This window comes from Phaenicophaeus curvirostris, chromosome 8 (genome assembly GCF_032191515.1).
Source record: "Phaenicophaeus curvirostris isolate KB17595 chromosome 8, BPBGC_Pcur_1.0, whole genome shotgun sequence".
Taxonomy (NCBI): Eukaryota; Metazoa; Chordata; class Aves; order Cuculiformes; family Cuculidae; genus Phaenicophaeus; species Phaenicophaeus curvirostris.
The window spans coordinates 1,312,890-1,334,659 of record NC_091399.1 but is presented as its reverse complement, the minus strand read 5'-3'; the positions used below and the strand labels follow the sequence as shown (position 1 = coordinate 1,334,659).

General features: G+C 40.4%; 1 protein-coding gene across 1 annotated transcript in view; it reads left to right on the top strand.

Annotated features, from left to right (window-relative positions):
- Window positions 1–21,770, top strand: part of LOC138723168 (neuronal growth regulator 1) — a 289,849-nt gene that overhangs the window by 174,871 nt on the left and 93,208 nt on the right. Inside the window, exon 3 of the mRNA XM_069862074.1 lies at window positions 7,537–7,662. Coding sequence (XP_069718175.1) covers window positions 7,537–7,662 — 126 coding nt within the window. The remainder of the gene's footprint in view (window positions 1–7,536; window positions 7,663–21,770) is intronic.

Below are 21,770 nucleotides of genomic sequence, written 5' to 3'. Positions count from 1 at the left end.
AAGAACTGGAGAATGCTAATAATCAAAAATGCTGAAATTTTCCTATTATTGATCACTTCCAGAAATCTTTTTGAGAATGCATTCATGCAGACTTGTGAAGAAAGGGGATGGTGGAGATTTAAAACTGTGCAAGGATAGATTTGTGCAGTAGGATCATACCATAACTCTGGGGATGTTGCATTTCATGCCTGACTAATTGTGAGGTTGAATTATCATTTGCTTCTCTATATTCCTCTTTTTCTCCTTGTTTTTCTCTAAGTTAATCAAATGTAAGTAGAGAAATGTAGTAGACCGCTTTCTGGACAGGAAATGAAGCTTCACTGAAATGTAAATATTCTACCAGAATATTGAGCCTCACTTTAAATTTCATCTGCAAAACAAAAAATAATCATTTAATTCTTCTCATTTCTATTAGAAAGCAAAAATCTTTGGATTTGATTTTGATTTATTTTTATTCCCAGAAAATTATTGAAGGCTAAAATGCATTTAATTTTTGAAGTGGCAAGATGACTCTTTTATTTTAAATTTGCAAACAGGGAATAGGTCCCAAGTAATTAAAAATATTTCATTCAAGATCAGGCCATCATGTGGGCTATAGCAAATGTGATGTTGCGTTGCTTGACCAGCACTTAGCAATGACTCTTCAGACACCCTGGGTACCTGTAGGGGTTCCCATCCATTGCTTTTCCCCTGCTCTGATGCTCTGTGTCTGTCACTGGAGTCAGGCAGCATCAAGGATCCTGTACAAGGATACTGCATTGTATCTTACATTAACACCCTAGCACCCACTGTGCCCTGCACGATCACACTTGCAGCTCTGTTGGTGTTGCCTCCTGTCAAGGGAGGGACTTCACCTTCAGGGCTATACCCCAGGCCCCCCTTCACCTCTCTGTCCCCACAAGAAGGTGGTTTAATGAAACTACAGAAAGCAGAAGATTAATTTTAATTGCCTCTGTTTATTTTCTACAGTCAATCTACCTTGCCCTATATGGGAACTTATTAATTTAAAAGCATTTTAAGAAAAAGTGTCAGGTGACTGTAAAGCACTTTTTGTTTTGAACCGATATACAAAAGTTACTTGGGACTTTAATTTGTCTTTCATCCTTGCTTGCAATCTTGTTTCTTATGCATTTATTTAATCCCTATACTGCATAAATATTTATTCACTGCTATATTTAATTTTTCTTCTGACCTTCACAGTTGTCATGTAGAATAGGTAAAAGACAGCAGTTGTTGAAATGGAGAGTAGAACTGCAGTGGATTTAATCCCCACTGGAAGCACAGTACAGCAGATATTAAAAGCTTAATCTTCTCATAGATCAGAGTCTTTAGAGGTATCATAAGAAGTACGTATGCAAAATAAATATTTTTTAATTCTTACTAAACATTAAATTTCAATTGCAATTATGCATATATATTCTAGTTATAATTAATAAATTCCACAGTTTTTAGTGATTTGAAAGTAATGATCCCTAACACTCAGTAAATAGCAGAAAAATTAGCAGCATACCAATATACCAGAAATCATCTCCCTCGAACCACTAGCAAAGCCATATTTAATGCACGCTAGGACACAGTGGGCCTTCTTGGCTGCCAGGGCACACTGTTGGCTCACGTTCAACTTGCCATCAACCAGAACCAGATGTTGCCATGTCCCAGGTGTAAAACCCGACACTTGCCCTTGTTAAACTTTATGTGGTTGGTGATTGCCCAGCTCTCCAATTTGTCCAGATCCCTTTGCAAGGCCTCTTTGCCCTCAACAGCATCAACAGCTGCCCCTAGTTTCGTGTCATCAGCAAACTTTGTAAGTAAACCTTTGCTGTAAGTAAACCTTTGCTGTAAGTAAACCTTAATCTGCACTTTGTTGGTCTAGAAAATTCTCCATCTTCTACCATGTCACAGTTCAAATCTTCCCTTGGAAAGACTGCAAAGATCATGATGATGCTCCTCAAAAGGAAACAGAAGCATTCACACTTCTTCTGCATCAGATCTCCCAGTCTTTATCACACTCTGGAGAGGATTTGCCCACTGGGATCTTGTGTCCCCCAAGGCAAGGAACAAAACTACAGCTCTAGATCTGTAGCAGATCATCTAACAGGGAGTGGGGGAAAGGATTTCTCTGAGAGTCAGACAAATGATGAAGTCAGAGAGGGTAGTGCTGTAGTAGATGGTTGACAATTACACAGAGAGTCTTTGGGGTGCTGTGATGAACTGTGGTGGCTTTCCACAGTACCTGCCCACTGTTGGGAAAATAGTTGTGGGGAGGAATCATTACACCAGAGAGAGTTTCTGTCTCCCTAATAAAAACCCAATGGACTTTACAGGTCTATAACCATAGTCTGATAAACAGTATAAATGCTATTATAAAATATTGCACATTTAAAAATTATAGACAGTCATTGTGTACTTTTGGTATAATGGATGGGGGCATTAAGTGTTTTCAGCAAGGACTGTGTGCACTCACATACTGTAGGCTCCGTATAGGTGCAGGAAGAGAATGGTGGTGGTGATTTGCCCTTTAGGTGAAAACGTCTGACTCTGGGATTTATGGGAAGGAGCAGTAAATACTATTTGAAGGAGTGAATTCCTTCTGTGTGCATATGAATGCCAAAAGCTGTTGTGTTCTGTCTGTGTCAATTGATGCATGAAGCAGTATTAGAAGACCTGTAACCCAGAAGAAACCTTGAGGGGCTGTGGGGTGAGGGTGTTGTATTGCCCCTGGCTCCTGTGAACCTCAGGGGTGTGGGCTGCTGCCTTGCAGAGCAGAGTAGGCATTCCCAGAGCTGTTGGCTGCTCTGGGAAATACCCATGGGCCCCTGAGATCCCCATGTTCAAAGGGGGGTTGTATGCTCCTGTAAGGAGGATTTTGCCTTCTGAGATTCCTGTGGCTTTTAGAAATAGGTGTGTTTGATCAAGTGTTAATCCTTCTTTGTAAGTGAGGGCTAAATTACAGCAGACCAAGGCGCTTTCTGATGCTCTGCTTTGCTGTGAGTGTCCCTTGCACTGTGTACTCTTGATGTCCTTTGCTGCTGCTCAGTCCAAAAGAGCATCTTTTGTGCTCAAACTCCACAGTTCAGTAGAGCGCCACCGTGTAGCACAGGAGGACCCTGAAAGGTGGTGAATGATGTTTCACAAACTCCAGCGCACATTGCCGTTTGCCTGTTCACAGCTAAAAAAGCATAAGCATTTGCACAGATGGATTGGTCAATAGATTAATTCCAGTCCAAAAGAAATGGTCAGTTAAGCTGCTGAAAGCAGCATCTTCTCTCCCCACTCTGTGTTTATTGCTTAATTATGAAATTACAATTATGACTGCAGGTAGAGAGGTGGGGAGTGCAGCACAGCGCTGGAATGAAGAACTTAAGGGTGATGAGGATTCTGGAAAGGAGGATATATAATACTATTCTTCCATGAAAAAAAGTCATCTTGCATTGAAAAGCAAGCATGCAAAGATTCAGCTAAGGGGCTATAAGCACAAAGGCTATACTTGCAGTGCCTGAAAGGGATGAAGCAGGTGATGTCTTAGATTCTGGTGGTAAAATCTCTCTTGCCAAACTCCCAGATGTAACTCTTCAGTACTAATAATCCAATTCCTCTCGCAGTTTTTATATGTTCTATTGGGATTGGCTATATTTTGTCAAGAAAATGGTACTGATTACATTATAATCTGAAAAGGAAGTTGGCTACCATATAATTTACTAAATGTTGCTATAAAAATATGTAGTTAATAACTTGTCATCACTATTATCTGAGAAACAAAGCTGTATGTCCAGCTCCATATGTTGTCTTATTGAAAAGCTACATAGACTTTGACTGGACATTTCAGTGGGGGGAATACTTTTTAAGAGATGTATACACTTATGTTAAGGCCCCAGGTTATTTACTTGATAACATTAAATTGTACTCAAAATAATACTTCCTTTCTCATGTTTAAAAACCAAGAGATGTTAAAAAAAAACAGGTCTACGCTACAGTTATTCCGACTAAATTAGTGGGCTTTATTCTGATACTTCAATTATGTGAACATGAATGTAACAGAGAATATAATCCCAGTCCTGGAAAATGAGAAATGAGACCCCACATCAACAACAGATTCGATGTCAATCCCACACAAAATAACCTCACAAGTAACTCTGGACTCCAGGAAGAAGTAGGAGCTAAAATATATGGTCAGCCAGAGACTAGATTCTTATCAGCATCCATCAGTCAGGTTTCAGGGATAGCAGATCTGGTCAAAGGAGCTCCTCCAAATAGCCAGGTTAAAAAGCAGGTCTTTGGCAGTCACTGGTGGGAAGTTCGACTTCGAGAAAGCTTAACAGAGCTGCCATGAGGTAAAACAGAGGATGCTGTTAGTTGGAGCAGGCAGGTCCCTTCTGCGTCAGAGCCCCAGACGCGCTACTGTTCTCCCTTTTCCTGCTGAGAACACTACAAGAGATGCAGTTTTAAAGAGGAAATAAGGAAGAGGTTCCCATACTGCTAGGAGGGAATCACAGGGGGATGTGCAATGGAACCAACAGGAGCCTCCAGGCATTTAAATTTTTGTAGCAGCATTCATAACTGGTACTTTTAGGCAGGCAGGAGATCTGTAGAGCCATTCTCATCCCCCCAGTGCCTTCTGCCCTCTCCATCCCTCCACAGCTGGCCACAGCAGAGGCTGAAGGGATGATAGGAGTGATAGTCCAGGTGATAATAACTGCACAGGGAAAGAGGAAATAAAGCTGAGATAAAGTAGAGGCTTTACCTCTGTATACAGTGTTGGTAAGACTCTTGCTAGGTGATTATGCCCTGTACTGTTCACATTTTAGGATGATTCTGGTATTTCACAAAAGAGGGAAACAAGTATTACCTAGGCAGTCTTACAAAAATTAATCTTGTGGTGCTCAAACCTTCTGCAGAGGAAAATGAAGAGTTGATTTATGATTTCATACATATCCTTAGTCATAGAAAAGATACTTGATAACAAGGGGGATGTTCAGCCTTGCAGATAAAAACATAAGGAGATGTGATTTCTGAAAGCTGAATTTAGTGGAATGCAATTTTGCACTAGGATGCCATTTCCCAGCAGCAGGAGGGTATTTAATCGCTGACAGTACTTACCAGCCATGGCAGTGTGAGCAGCACCTGGAATTGCCAGGATAAGACTAGACAGCTTTCTAAAACATGTGCTTTTTGTGAGGCTTCTGGGAAAATTACTAGAGTCTGTGTCCGAGTTCAGACTAAATTATCCTGGTGGCCCCTCTGGGCATATATTCTACAGATCTGTTAATACAGATCAATTCTGTTCATATGAAATTCTGTGCTCCATAACTGTGGACATGTGTAGAATTATTTTTTAATTGTTTGCCATTAGAACACACATTTCTATCAAAATTAAAATACATGACAAAATATTGTAGATTTGGGGTTTGAACATAGTAGGCAAAATCTACTTCAAAGGAAAGCCTGCAGCCAAAGTCAATGGCTATCCTAAAACAAGGAAGAGAGGGAAAGGGCTGGAGCTACAGGAGGAAATCAAGGACTGGGAGCCTGTGTGTTATGGAAAATATACTGCTTTTTGTGAGAAGAGGACCTTAAAAAGGACGTGAGTGATAAAGAGCAAATATAGCCTTATGAGGAAAGGCAGAGGAGCACAAAGACATGCATTAAGCACCAAAGAAAAGAGTAGTAGATTGCGTTGACCTCTGTCTTGGAAAAAAGATTTTGTTCATCTATGTGAACTGAATGAAATCTTATTATTTCAATCCTAGATTCCTGCCTATGGCAGGACTGTCAGTGTATTTTCTTCAGGGATTTGTATTTTTAGTGATTTGATTACAATTTCTTGCATGATCCAGCTTTTCTGCTGGATCCTTATGCCACTCTGCTCAATGGACCTACAGGAGTTATGCTGAATGTCCAGCAGAAGAGTATGCCAAGAATTCCTCATTCCCACTGAAATTAATGTTAGCGTGTTTCTAACCTGTTTTTATGAGTCAGACTATTAAATCAGTATACTGATCAATGAGTGGATGTTTCACTCATCCATTTTCTAGTGGCAACATAGGGAAAAGTCTGGACTAAACCTAATACCAACCCTGACACAGCCTGAGAACCAGGAGTTTGTACTGACCACCTATGGGCCATTCTGGCAACACAGCAGGCTCCAGCTCTGTACTTTATGTTTAGTGTTTAAGGCAAATAAAAATCACCTGGATAAATAGCATTAGGTGGCAGGTGTGGAAAAATCCCTCCATGGTACTGCTTCAGTAATGCTAGAACATGAGAAAATCTCTCTTTTTCACCTTAAACAGTGCAGAACCTCAAATAAGAAGTTTAATGCTGTTGGAAAAATTCCACTGTAGCATTTACTTATTCTGGAAAATATTTCCGCAGTTAAAAATAGATATTGAGATATAGTTATTGAGATACTGAAATACTTCCAATCATTGGGCCAGGAAAGGAACTGGAGAATGTCTGCAGATGGACATCCTAAAGCGCGCAGAAGTAGTCTACGTATGAAAAAGCTCTGTACTTTCCAAAGTATGTTGAAGGATGTAAATAATGTATTCCAGGTTGCTGAAATGGTTACAGAAGTGTAAGCATGGGTCCAGATGGCGGGATTTGGGCTGTGATAAACTGAAGCAAACCAGTAAGACAAGACTATGATATTCAGGAAAGGAAAATGGAAGATAACTTTCTTGGTACCCATTTACCTTGCAGAACCTTTGGTTATAAAAGCAGTCATTACAGAAGGTTCTGAAACACCTTCATTTAAGATCTGTATTTTTCACAGAATGTGAAACAAATGTGTTATTTATCATAAAGAGAATAATGCTTTCAGAAATATCATTAGGGCAGTTTTCCTCCCTATGTAACATTATCAGAAGTGAAGCATTCCCTTAAGTGTAGGCCACTTAATATTTTGCATCATTTTCCATTCATGTGTGACTATTGTCTTATGGCCAGATGTGTAAATAGTACAAAAAATGGAATTTAGTAAAGAATTCTGCTGATGAAATGAAAGAAAAAAATCTAGCTTATTTTTTTCTTAGCCATATTGCTACTGCAACGTTAAAAGCAATAGAAAGCAAGAGAAATAAATGTATTTTAATCTTCTCCATGAACAGATGTGACTCTTTAAGTACACACAGAGTAGATATAACAGGCATCATTTTTTTTAAAGTATAACAAAAATTTAATTTCATCTTCTTTTCAAACTGTCAGGAGCAAGCTCAGCCTTTGCCTTAAACAAGAGCATCCATTGGTAGCAGTTTACTGGGAACTCATTAGCAATACCTACTTTAGATAAAATAGAGGACGACATTGCTTCTTTCCTCATTTATAGCATTTCTGATCCATGGCTGAGGTTCTGAAAATGTGATGGAAATAGCTGTAGCCACACCTAAAAAAGGTTTTGCACAATTATATTTCACCACCTTTGTGTGGTTTTATCAATGATGGCAACAAGAGCATTCTCGCTGTCCTCAGTTATCTGCTCTGGCAGGACTGCAGCGATTCCCACGCTTCCCTTACAACTTTCTCTTTGTTTCATTCCAGTCTCTCCGAAGATATATCGTATTTCAAGTGACATTGTTGTGAACGAAGGAAGCAATGTTACTCTGGTGTGCCTGGCCACAGGGAAGCCAGAGCCTTCCATCTCTTGGAGACACATCTCTCCATCTGGTAAGTACAACTATTTGTCACTGGAGCTTTCTGCCACCTTTCACTGATAACGGGCTTTGCATTTTCAGTTTTCAGAAGTGCGACGGCATCGTTTTTGTGTGCCTTAAAAATTGTGTACCTAAGTAGACTTAGAAAACAAAAGCTTCCTCAGATTTCAGCAGAGATCAGTGAAAACTAATGACACCGCCACATAGGAATGTAGGAATAAAGGCACCCTAAAATGAGTATATTTTTAAGCCAGTTTTAACAGGCTGCAGCATTTGTCAAGCAGTTCCAATCAAGAAGTAATCAATCATGGAAGTAATCAAGAACACACGGGATTTTCTGGAAGTAAGCATGAAAGTTAAAAACATTAACATATCATGCAATAGATTTAATTTAATATAACTACCCTTGAACCATCATTCCATGGTACAGTATCATTTATTAGAACGGTTTTATAGAACAAATTAAATTATACATATGAAAACTTGCAGACCAAATGGCATCTAAAAGAATAGCTTCTATTTAGTATTTCCATTTATACTTTTATTTCCTCATAACATATTTAAAGGAAAACTTTGGGCAACATCACAGATATCTCTACACTGGTTCACTTGGCACAGAGCCACCAGAGCTGGCTTCTTGGGAGCAGAGCAGGATCTGTATTCCTCAGAGGTAGGGAGTTTCCTACCCTGTATCTCAGAGCTGTGGCTCTGGAAATTCTGGTGGGTTTTGTGTTTCTGAGAGGAGATACTCCCTGCTTCCAGCTGGCTGTGGTATGGAAGACTGGTGTTGCGCTGGTTCTTTTATAGTGACTCGACAATGATAATTGATTTTGCAGTGAAGGTCTTTCTGTTTGCTCACACAACTTTTATGAAACCCATGTAATTGCAGGGAAGAATGGTTTCATGGACTGTCACAGCTTACTGCAGTGTCTCATAATCCTGAGTAAGAGTTTGCTTTACAACGCAAGATCTGAAAAAATAAAAAAAATTTTGACCTTTAAGACAATGACAATGAATTCTGCTCGAAGTGTCCATCAAGGGACTAGGGAAAAAAATTCAGTTGTAGCAGAAAATGGATTTTAACTAAATGTCAAATAAAATTTTATTGGAAACCGTGGTGATACTTTAGAGTAATAGCTTAAAGCATTAGACTGTCTGCAGAAAGGAGTCGTTACAATTTTCCTGGAGAGCAAAAAAAGCAGAAAAGGAGAATTAGTGCACTCAGGTTGGAGAAGGGTTTGGAGGAGGAACTAGATCCTCCTCATCGTGCATTCAGACAAAATTATTGTGCGTAGCCGCAAGGGCTTTCAGTGAACCCACTGATTTTGTGTCTTGACCAAACGACTGAGAATGAGGACTGAGAGGAAAAATGTGATCATTCAGCTGCAGACCCATTACATTTACCACACTGAATACTGAAAATGAAATTTGAGGAACAGACTAATCAAAGATAGCATGGAGATACAGAAAGAGTCAATCAGAGTGCTCCAGTGCAATGATGATGTGCCCTTGCTGAGCTTCCAGCACTGGAAGCTGCAGTTGGACAGGTACGTTTTCTCACCATCAGAGAGTTAAGGGCAGGCAGTGCAAAGTCTGTGCTTTTTTTCCCTTCCCTTGCCCAATACCTGTTCTATTTTGCCTTCTTAGCCCTTCTCGGAAGCATGTATGAATAGCACCCATAGGAGACAGCAGGGTTCATTTACCTTATCCTCACTGTTTCATCCTCTCTGCTGGAAAGGTTGACCAAATAGCTGGCAGGTAATCCTGCAGTTCCCATATAAGTTTTGATTTTGGGCTTTGCATTGGGGAAGATGGTTTGTTGGATTGGTTTTGCAACTTCTCTTACTCCCTTACCTGGAAGTAACAGGTTAGATGAAACACAAACATGTATTTAACAAATTTGATACTTAAACAAAGGAAAACCACACAAGTGAACTGCAGACTGCCTGAGATGGACAGGGACCCCTGGAAATCAGCCAGTCCAACTCCTGTTCAGAACATGTCCCGTTGGGTTTGAATATCTCCAAAAATGGAGATACCACAGCCTCTCTAGGCCTTCTGTGCCAGTGTTTGATGACACTCACAGTAAAAACAGGATTTTTTTCTTGTTTAAATGGAATTTCCTGTCCCTCAATGTTAGCCTGTTGCTTCTTGTCCTGTCACCAGCACCTCTGAGAAGAGTCTAGATTCAGCTTTTTACACTCCCATTCAGCTACAGGAAGCCCAGAGCCCTCTCCTTCCAGGCTGAGACCCCACCTCCCTCAGCCAATCCCCAGTTTGGATACTCTGGCACCTTCATCATCCTGCAGGCCCTCCACTGGACTCATTCCAGGATGTCCATGTCTCTTTTGTCTAAGGGGGCCCTCGGTAAAAACAGTGGGATATGCACATATCACAGGTTTGCTGCCTGAAGTGGCACTGGGAGCATCTCCTTATGGCATGGCAGGTTTGCCTCACTTTCAGAGGTGTTTACACTGGTGGTCATGAACTGCTCAATCTTGATTATGGGCAAAGAGGGGGTACACGTGATACAATTACAATGAATCCTCAGTTTATGTATAACTGAAATTTTAACTCAAGAATCAGTATTAGTCTAGATCTAATATTCCCTGCCTGTGGTAGGGGTGTTGCACATAAAGGCACCCCATGTTTAGGATCCATTCAGGATCATTTTAAAATGTTTACTATCATGTTTTTATACCTTTGTTCTTTCTTCATCACCCTGCAGCTCCACCAAACAGCTACTCGCTAGTGCAGGCTGTGTGAAACCATGGGTTATTTGGCAGAAAGTTAAAGGTAAAACAGATTAGCCAGGGATGCCTGCTCAGTGGGAGGAAACACTGCCCCAGCTGAACCAGCCATGACAAAGCTCCAGGCAGGGCTACACAAGTCCAGGCAGAGACGCTCTGACAAGCCTCAGTGCTGAGGCTCAGGGCTGAGTTGTTGCGAAATGTGTTTCTTCTGAGAGGTGACCACCAATGTTGCTGTTGCAGAGCTGCAGGATATGCCTTGGGTGTTCCCCGATTTATCAGCAGACAGAACTCTGTCTGGAGTGGGAGAACACAGTATCCAAATAACTTTTTCTTCCAAAATCTTGTAAAACGTGATGGAAGCAAACCTATAGTTTACAGAATATGTTCTGTCTACTAGTCCATCAAATAAAGAATTTTTCCATTTCACTAACACTGTTCCGTGCTCAGGTGGATGTTTTGTATACAGACAGTTAAAAACTACACTCAAATCCAATTAAATATCAGTCTGGCAAACAAGAAGCCTGGATTATCAGAAAACAAAATGCAAGAGAGTGGAAAACACCGGATTTCTGTAACTGTTTATATTCTGTTTGCAGTGAAATAACTTTATCTAAGCATGAGCTTCATCTGCACAGTATAATTTCTACCAATTTTCTCATGTAACTCACAACAGCACTAACGAAGCTTACATGCAACCATCACATCTAGAATATAACACTAAATTATATCAGTGAATCATATTTAGAATAATCTGAAATTATTTGTCAAAGCTGCTACTAAAAGATAAGAAACTGAAATCTCTGAATACAAATGATTCAATGTAGACTAATTCCAAAATATTACCATGATTTGCATCAATGCAGCCTTTCCTTGGATAAGGTTCGATTCAATTTTTTTTGAAAAAGAGATAAAATGAACCTTTCATATGAATAAAAATAAAATGTATTTAGAGGTGTTTTTTAACTTAGTACATAAATTATTGGTCTGGAATCTTTATTGTGCATGTTTAACTTGCAGTCATAATGTAAATGCTTTCATTATATAAATATTCATTATACAAAACTATTATGTAAATCCACAAATTCTACACATTCAACGTATAACCATAAGCAACATGGGACTGTAGTTTGTAATCTGAAAATCTCGTATTGTTGAAATGGCATCTGAATAAATTGCAGGTATTACTTATTTTGTTCTGACATTTAAGAGCAAAGTTTAGCATTGATACTTTAAGAATGAAACTAGAATTTTAAAGAATTAAGGTCTACTTGAAACATAAGTCCAGCTTTTAACACTTGTACGCACTGTGTGTGTGTGTTACACTGCCAGTTTTGAAAAGCAAGCTCTGCCACTGTTGCCAGGAGTCGTAACAACAAAAGCCACTTGGAAATCTTTTGATGAAATGTTACTGCTTTGCAAAATCTGGGTGCTGTACATCAAAAGTCTTTTCTGCTTTGGTTTTGATAAAACTTTCCAAAGGCAAGTTTTCCTGGCAACAGAAGGACCGATGACTCAGGATGCTTGGGTGTAGTTGTGGCCACACTCAGACAGCCGAGCAGGGCACGGACCAGTGACAGAAGCACACACTGACTGAGCACTTGAGCTCCAGACAGGCCTGGTAGGGAAGTCTAATATTTCCTGGGTTTATCTAAATGTAAAATAGGTTAAGTTCCACAGTTTGAAAAAGTTTTTGAAGAAAGCAAAATATTTTCTAGCTAACTCGCTTAAAAAAAATAATACTTCTTGAGAATTCACACTATGGTCTAAAGTTCAGGATATCACAGAATCCTTGAATGATGTGGGTTGGGGAGGACCTTAAAGTTCAAGCTGGCCTTGAACATCTCCAGGAAACAGGCTTCTATGACTTCTCTGGGCTACCTGTGCTAGTGCCTTATCACCCTTGCAGTAAATAAGTTCTTCCTAATATCTAATCTAAACCTGCCCACCTTATAGCTTAAAACTGTTACCCCTCATCCTGTCACTGCACTCCCTAAAAAAAAAACCCTCCCTGGCTTTCCTGTAGCCCCCGTTTAAGTACTGGAAGGCTGCTGCTATAAGGTTTCCCTGGAGCCTTCTCTTCTCCAGGCTGAACAACCACAAATCTCTCTGCCTGTCCTCATATGAGAGGTGCTTCATATAGAGGTATTTAATTCCACATCCCAGCAGATTGTTTTGGCATTTCCCACTACAGCACAATCACAAAGACATCTGAGTCTCCCATGGGAAGGACACAATGAGAGCTACCAGAGCTACCAAAGCAGATGTGAGTTATTGGTCAGATGTGAATGGTTATGCTTTGCCAAACTAGCTAAATATCTCGGTGGCTTCTGGGGGAAACAAGGTGCCTCAAATGAAACATGCCTGCATTAAGACAGCAGTGACCAGGATGGGTTTATATCATATGGAAGAAGAGAAAGGGAGGGGCATAAAAAGATTACAAGAGTACCCTCACTTCGGGTTTTTTTCAGAGTGCTTGACTTCACAATCTTAACATTTACCACAAGTTTTATTAGATGAAGTGTCATGTTTCAAACAAATATTTTCACTCTGGTTGGTTCGTATTGGCATCGTGTTGTTACCCAGCAGATGCACATGCAGGGCTGGGCTTCACACATACTCTCTGCAGCCCAAAACCTGATGCAAGATATGAAGGCAGACAAAAGATTTTCCTCAAAAGTGCACTCCTGGTCTAAACTAAAATGCTCATACAGATCCACCCAAAGTGCATGAACTAACCACCAAATGAAGGAAACTTGGTGGTCCTGTCCCGACCAGTTCTGACTGCACAAGCAGGAAAGACCGGCTTCAAAGCAAAGCCACCCCAGACCCATCCCACACAGTGCACATTACGTCTTCAGCACTGTTTTAATCTTCATATCCATTCCTATTATGCTGCATTACCTGCTAGTGTAGAGACTGAGCTCAACAAGGAGATAGATGTGGTGATGAATGTTTTGGTAAGGGATTTCATGGCCCATGGCTGAGGCGAAAAAAAAGGAATTAAAAAAAAGATTGAGACATAGGAATCTCCTGCTATATTTGCAGTTCTGTGTAGTGTCCCAGCTTCTCTGGCTTGTTTCATCTCTGATGTCTCATCCCTGATGAAGTCTAGTTTCGAATTTTCCAGTTCTTCCTTGCTCGCTTTCTCCTTTCTCACAGCTTTATCCCTATTACTTCCAGTCTAGTTTTTAGTTATTTTCCTAAAATGTGAAGATAAACAAGATATATGTATAAGCATGCATTTTGGAGACCAGTTTTTCAGAAATTATGAATTTAGATGAATAAAGACAGATATTCCCATGTCAAATGAAAATCAAATCCTTCGCAGTAGGACACACTTTTTCATTCAGCTCTGTTTCCAGAGAACAGTGATGCTAAAGCATTAAAAAAAAAAAATAAACAAAACAAAAAACCTGTAAGAACTGTTTAGCACTTGCAAAATAACAGATTTTTCACTACTGCTGAGGAAAGCTACACTTTTCCAGAAGTTAGATTTAGATTTAAGCATATTCACATGATGATTCCATTCCTTCTCTAACATATTTCATTTGCTGCTGGGGCATGTGTGCATGAATGTGATATGACTGAACTGAATCTAATGCCCGTCCTATTGTTTCTGGACAGCCCTAAATTTGTGAAGATGTATTGCATTAATGTATCATCATAGCAATACCATTCTGACGATATATTAGTGCAATATATCTTCAGAGCACTCAAATGATGGCGCTGTCTGGGAAGGATGAGTCTAAGAGCCAATTCAATTCAATTATAGGACAAAAGGCAATACTGGTCCCTGAAGAGACACAACATGATTCCCACAACACCCTTCCAGATGCAGATTGCTACAGAAAGCTGATACTGGGAGTGGGGGGAGAAGCAAAGAGAGATTTTTTAAAACTTCTAGCTAAATCCTAATACTTAACTGACAAATTATTACCAGATTTCCAGGGTTTTTAAAATGCTGACTCTTGCTCCAAAATAGTTTTAAAACTAGAGGGTTTAGAAACAAAAGTTTCCAACTTGTATCTTTTTGAACTAAGTTCTAACACATTTTTTGCTGTTATTTCATAGAATCATGGAATCATAGAATAACCAGGTTGGAAGAGACCCACCAGATCATCGAGTCCAACCATTCCTTTCACACCAGTTTCCGTCTAAAATATTTGCAATTATGCATGACATAATTTTTGATGCATGAGAAGTTACTCTCATCCATCCTCTGCCTAGCTATTGTCTTTGCATAGTGAAGCTGCACTCAGCACTAACCAAGTTGCGTGAAGGATCTTGCCATAAAGTATGTGTTCCCAACTTTGTTAATTCAAAGTCCAGTTAGCAGATGCTTCAAACAGCCTGGCAATACTGCCGTCCAAAAAGTCCTCTTTCTCTCAAACTGCTTTGTCCTGAATAGCTTAAAACTGATGATTGTTTCCTGGTTCATAGGTTTGCAAAGCCTGGAGTCTCTGTTCTCTTGTCTCCCTCTCTAAATGACACTATCCCACTTCCACAGCAGCTTGGCAAGAGCCCTACAAGAAATGAACCATTTTCTGACAGCGTAGCCATCGTTTCATCAAGCTGATGTGTTTCCAGGCTGCAGGGTGCCCTACTTAAGACCTGGCATTCCAGTGGCAATGACACATAGTCACCTTTCCTAAATGGAGGTAGATTTATTGCCACATTATACCAAAAGCGAAGCTAGTTCCCTTTAGGTGTCTAAGAAGCAGAATGTAAAATAATTCAGTGATTTAACCTGATCAGCAACGACAGTGATATGCCTCCTTTATACCATCATTATTCATCTTGCAGGCAACAGCTTCATTACGGGGCTAGCACTGTGCTCCTCATTCAGGTAAAGCATTACGAGACTGAGCTGAAACATCTGTTCCTTGCAACTGAGCTGGAAGTGTTTGGAGACAAGCCAGGAAACCTTCAGAGACAGACTGAGGCAGAGTCAGGCAGCAGTGGCAATCTAAGATTGACCGTGATCAGAGAGGTTTGACTTGTGGGGTGGAGTGAAGGAGATAAGCAGAGAAGTCTTGCACATTGCTGTCAGCTCCTCTTCTACTCCACTTAGCTGCTGGCTTTTGCCACCAATATCTATCCCAGCTTCAGAAGGAGGGAAAGACACAGAAGTGCTCTCAGCTGTCCTGAGCCACCAGAGAAACCTGCAAATTGCCTCTTGGCTGTGCTGTACACATTGGCACCAGTTGGTTTCAGAAGTAATGCGTTCAGTACCAGCATATTACACTGACAAAGCCTTCCTGTCCTGCTCCTAGACGGGATTTTTTTGTATCAGAAATAGTGTGGCCAGCAGCACCAGGGAACAGATCATCCCCTTGAGCTTCTCTCTGGTGAGGCCACACCTCAAATCCTATGTTCAGTTTTGGGCCACTCACTACAAGGAAGACATTGAGGGACTGGGGCGCGTCCAGAGGAGGGCAATGAAGCTGGTATCAGAAACGGCATGACCAGCAGGTCCAGGGAGGTTATCCTCACTCTGTACTCGGCACTGGTGAGACCGCTTCTCAAATCCTGTGTTCAGTTCTGGGCCCCTCACCACAAGAAGGATGTTGAGGCTCTGGAACGAGTCCAGAGAAGAGCAACAAAGCTGGTGAGGGGGCTGGAGAGCAGGCCTTATGAGGAGCGGCTGAGAGAGCTGGGGTTGTTTAGCCTTGAGAAGAGGAGGCTGAGGGGAGACCTCATTGCTCTCTACAACTACCTGAAAGGAGGTTGTAGAGAAGAGGGTGCTGGCCTCTTCTCCCAAGTGACAGGGGACAGGACAAGAGGGAATGGCCTCAAGCTCTGCCAGGGGAGGTTTAGGCTGGACATTAGGAAAACATTTTTCACAGAAAGGGTCATTGGGCACTGGAACAGGCTGCCCAGGGAGGTGGTTGAGTCACCTTCCCTGGAGGTGTTAAAGGCACGGGTGGACGAGGTGCTAAGGGGCATGGTTTAGTGTTTGATAGGAATGGTTGGACTCGATGATCCGGTGGGTCTCTTCCAACCTGGTTATTCTGTGATTCTATGGTGAAGGATGTGGAGCACAGGGGTTGCAGGGAGTGGCTGAGAAAGCTGGAGCTGTTCAATCTGGAGAAAAGGAAGCAGAGAGGGGAGACCATATCATTCTCTATGGCTTCCTGAGAGGAGGTTGTAGTGAGGTGAGTGTTGGTCTCTTCTCCAAAGTAACAGGTGATAGGAGGAGATGAAATGGCCTCAAGATGGGCCAGAGGAGGTTTAAACTGGATATCCGGAAAAATTCCTTCATGGAAAGGGTTCTCAAGCTCCGGAAAAGGCTGCCCAGAGAAGTGGCGGAGTTACCATCCCTGGAGGGGTTTAAAAGATGTGTGGATGTGGTACTTAGGGATATAGTTTCCTAGTGGATTTGGCAGTGTTAGGTTAAGGGTTGGACTCAAAGATTTTAACAGTGTTTTCCAACCTAAACAATTCTATCTTTCAACAGCACTTATGCAAGAAAAATAAGGTGCATGGAACAGCTGAATATCCCACTGATGGGCACATGGTATTTGCGTAGATGGATTGGTCTGCTACAGCTTTTTCAGGACATGAAGCTTTGTAATTAATATTTTATATGAATTTAATGGCCTGGCTCATGATCCTGAAGGGGAGGTTTTTGGTTGGTAAAAGCATTGCATGTCATTAAATCAATGGGTCCCTAGTGTCAAACACACAGCTGACAGCTGCCCAAGAACCCAGGGGGAAATGGTGGTTCTATGCAGAGTAAATGAGGGAATTCATTAACAGTTTAAAAACAGCAGTGCAAACACTAGTACTCAGTATAAACTGCTCGTTGTGATTCTTTCCTTTGTTTCTAGATAAACAAAAATTAGGAGCTTCCAAAATCACACCTCTCTCATAAAAAAAGATGATGTTTTTTTGTTTTCAGATTATGGAGCTTTGGGATTTTTTTTAATGATAGTTGTAAGCAGCATTGTTGGGAGATGTGCAGAGTGTTAGGATCCAGTTAAGCGACATTCAGTATCATGAACCACTGCTCTGGTGTCAAGTGACATTACGTTGTGGTCAGGGACGGTCTGAGGAAGACTTTTCAGAAAAATGTCATTTTTATCAGGACCATTACAGAAGTTTGAATATCCCTTCAAGAACAATTAAAGGTATTCCTAGAAATCTTCATGTCTTCTTAAAATCTCTAAACAAGCTGAAAAAGATTCTTGTTAAAATACGGTTGTCAGGAAAAGAATATTCAATCTAAGATGGTGAAATAATTGGGTTTTTGTGAAGGAACTGAGAAATGAGAGTAAGATTACAATCAGTGAAATACGGAGGTGCAAACTAAAACCATAAAAAAGCATTGCACAAAAATAAGTATGAATTTTTTGACAATTGTATAAGACTGGTAAGTATTTCTCACTTTTCAATAAAAGTAGATTAAATCATTAATAACTCATAAAATGCTATGAATATTAGAATTTTAATACATGCTTAGTTTATTCCTGCAGATATTAATTCATTTCTACTTGAGAAATACAGCAGTTATGAGTGAGCAATTTATGAATCGTAGAAGATATTGCAGTGAAACAAAGTCTTTAATGTTCAAAACCAAACCAAGCAACTCTAGGTTTCACCCTTTTCCCCCTTCCTTTAGTGTAGAGTTCTTCATGGCTATTTTGCAAGACACTGGTCTTTCGAACAGAGTGTGTCAGCTTTTGGACTTCTGCATTTTTTTTTAGAGAGAGAAGTAACAGATAACCCCTAAAATGCAACAAGATGGTTTTATTTCCTCTTTTTATTCTGGGAACTTCCCCTCCAGGAGGGCTGCAGGCAGGCAAGCAGGCTGAAAAACCAGGCTGGGCATGCTGGTGAAGACAGATGCTCCAGGGAGGTGACAGTAAGCAAGCAGCAAATGCCACATTCATCCCAACCATGCCTGCAGTATCTCCTGTTTTATTTCACAGAAACATTTTTTCTGGGCATTTTTATGAATAAATCATAATCATATTTTAAATATATTAAGAATTCTTTATAAAATGCACATTTTACCAAAAAGGGGAGGGTTATGAAGAAATATTGAAAAAATAGTCATTAATGATTCATTTAACTGTAGTAAGGCCTCCAGTTTTAACAAACTGCAAACGGAAGAGTCATATAGAATGCAAGGGAAGAACAAATGTATTCAAGCCAAACAGATAATCGGTAGATAAATAATAGACTATCATTTTCAGTGCATCATTTTGATATAGCAGCAGGAGGCAGGAATGTTATAAAACCATCAGACATTAGAAAAGCTGTGACCACAGTCCTCTTGCCCAGGGTTAACACCTGGGTGGCACTGATCAGGCTCCATCTGCCTCCCATTCCACCTGCTCCCCAGTTCCAGGGTTCCCACACCCTCCGTCTGACTGACAAATAGACCAAGTCTCTTCCGAAAGCCACTTCACTGGTGTGAAGTTTTATTTGGAATAGTTAGCCCCCTCCCCAAAAGCCAAATCTTCACATTAAGAGTTCTGAATGATAAATGAGCTCAAGTAAGATTTCATCATTCGTCCTTCTTATTTAAAGATCATTACCCTGTTCTTCCTTATACAGTTTTAATTCTTGGTTCTTTCAGAGAAAGTTTTTTAGTCTGTTTTCAGACTGAAGATGTACATGTTTACCTATTTGCTGCAGAAGTCCTAGAGGCCTCTGTGTAAGAGGATCTCTTGCAAACCCCTCTCCTGCCAAAACATGTTTTGTATGTCACAATGGAGGGACATCACCTCCCTGCTCTGGGTGGTGGTCATGCTCAAGGCAATGATACCACTGAAAAAAATACCATTTTCAGCAGACTGCTTTTATACCTCTGCCTTCAAGAGGCAGAACAGAGTTTTGGCCAGATCCACGAAAATCGAAGTGCGGTCTGATATATATGTAACTAAATACCCAGAAGACATAGCACGCAGACATCTAACAAGCCTACAATCTCAAGTGTTTTTTTTCCTTCCAAAGTAACACCTAGTTTAGTAACTTTAGGGAATGAGGATAACTGTGATTACTTCTTTTGTGGAACCAAGCTCTACCCTCTGCACACAACATCTCTTGATAGCCGGCTGGCATTTAAATTGCCCACACTATGAGCATGCACACAGCCATCTCTCCAAACATTTCTCTCTGTGCTTATGTATTTCACATATAGATGTAGCTCTATTTGTCTCCACCTCTGAAACTTTCAACTTTGTCAATCTATCACTTTTCTTTTATCAGCATGCCCTTCTTACAAAATTGCTCTGTTTGCTTTTCTTGCTTTGTATCATCAGCTGGGAGATCTCCTCCAGCCCTCAATTAATCTGTCAGGTTTGATTTTTTTTTCTTCACATTTTACTTGGTTTTTCTTTTCAAACACGGAGGATAGCTTCTCTCAAGCTAAATGACCTTCAGTGATCAATGTTTAAATCGTCCCTAATGTGATAGGGCCATTCTCCTAATAAACTCTGAGCTGTTCTGATTACCTGCAATGCCTCAGAGGGGGCTATCCAGTTACAGCATTTGTAACTTTAAACTCAGAATCCATAACGAGTGGTAGAAATGGCTTCAGATCATTTTTCTGTTTAGACTTTAGATGGTTCTCATCACTCCATGGCAACTCACCTCCAGGAAGGAAAGGTGCCTCCTTGCACCCATGATTCTGTATCTCCACTCAGCTTTTAAGATCAAGAAAAATCTCATTAACTACTTAAAGCATCTGGTGATAATCAGATGGCACCATGATGACATTGCCATTGGAGACCACCTTTTGTTCTCCCATATTGAGCCTGCTCCTCATTGTGAGGCAGTATGTGTAAGAAAGAGCAGGGATCTCTATGCCTCCTCTCTTTTGGGAGACAATTCACTTGGTTGTGCACAGTCTGTCATGTGCATCATTGAAATACCCTGAGTCCATGATGAACCAGGACTAGCATCAGCAAGCCTCATGCTCTCCACACTCCCAACCCCACAACAGTCTTCATTCTCTGCTGGAGGATGAGGTGTCTCAATGATTGGGTCATAAAAAACAGTCTCCTGGATATTGAATAGGTTTTACAGTTCATAAACTGAGGCTATATAGTAGTTATTTAATATCTGAGTGAATAAGGAAAAAAAAAATCCCCCTTGGCTCAGATGAAGTCCTCAGAGTTTTTTGGAGCTGTCTGGACTTGCACCAGATTTTTACTTCTTACTGACTTATGTTTAACACCAGGGGAGGAAAATGCTACCCTTGCAAAACTCATCTGTCCAAGCCTTTGAGAACTGGTCCATATGGCAATGTGTACATGTGCTACACCTGATGCCAGATACCATATGCATGGGAAGAAAACACAGTTTTAATTGTGTACTCTCCTGAGGAATAACAAGTGTGATGATTTATCAGGCGTTGTAACACACAGCAGTAGCAGAAAATAGACATTCAAGCTTGGTTTCATAGCTGTTTCCATTCCTGACTAAAGAACTTGGTCTTACAACCCAAGATATCCAGAGGGGATTACTTACATATCATTATGAGTATTGGTAAGCCTAGTTAAGAGATCTTCTGAAAAAAAAGGAATCTGGAATGGCCTTGGACATGAAGCACACTTGTGTTTAAGTTTCTTTTACTTCAATTGACTTTTTTTCCCCATCTTTGATCAAAGAGTTTGACTGATACAATGTTAGACTGATGTACTGGTGCTAAGGAACCTTCCAGATTCCTTTTCCTTAGATACCAAGTCTGACAAGCCTTTTGATTGCACAGCCAGAAACAATAGCCAGACCTGTTCCTGTCATCTTGAAAGGTCCATAAAATGCACAGAGTCTACAGAAGGGCAGAGTAAGTTGTGGCCGTAAAACATCACAGAAAAAAACAATGAGAAAACAGAGTTGCCTCCTGAAAATCTTCTTAATTCACCAATGGCTTCATACAAAATTTATTCTCCCTGCTGCTTATGAATATCCCTTTTTTGAGCTCGATGTGCATGCAATGTAACATAAATCCGCTTACATATACTTATGCATACATCTTTCACATAACACGATTTAAGTTCTCCCACGCAGCCATGGGAAATCTCTAGAACTAAAAACAAGCTGAAGAAGGTGAAATACTGAGCAGATGAATATGAAAGGAGAAATGTGGTATCTATGAATTCCCTAAGAAAAATATTTATCTCTAATATTTACAAAAGCTTTCTTATGTGAGCTGGATGCAAAATTTCTGGGGACATAAGTGTTTAAAAATGACTTAATACAAATATTTTTAAATGTGTATGTGAATTGCTTAAAGCACATTTGGTTTATAGCACTGTATAAATGTGTGTATACTTTGCAGCATAAATTAAGTTCATAGCTCAGCATAAGGACCTTGTAAGCACAAGGGCTATGAAAAGTTCTGATGGGCATTTTTTCA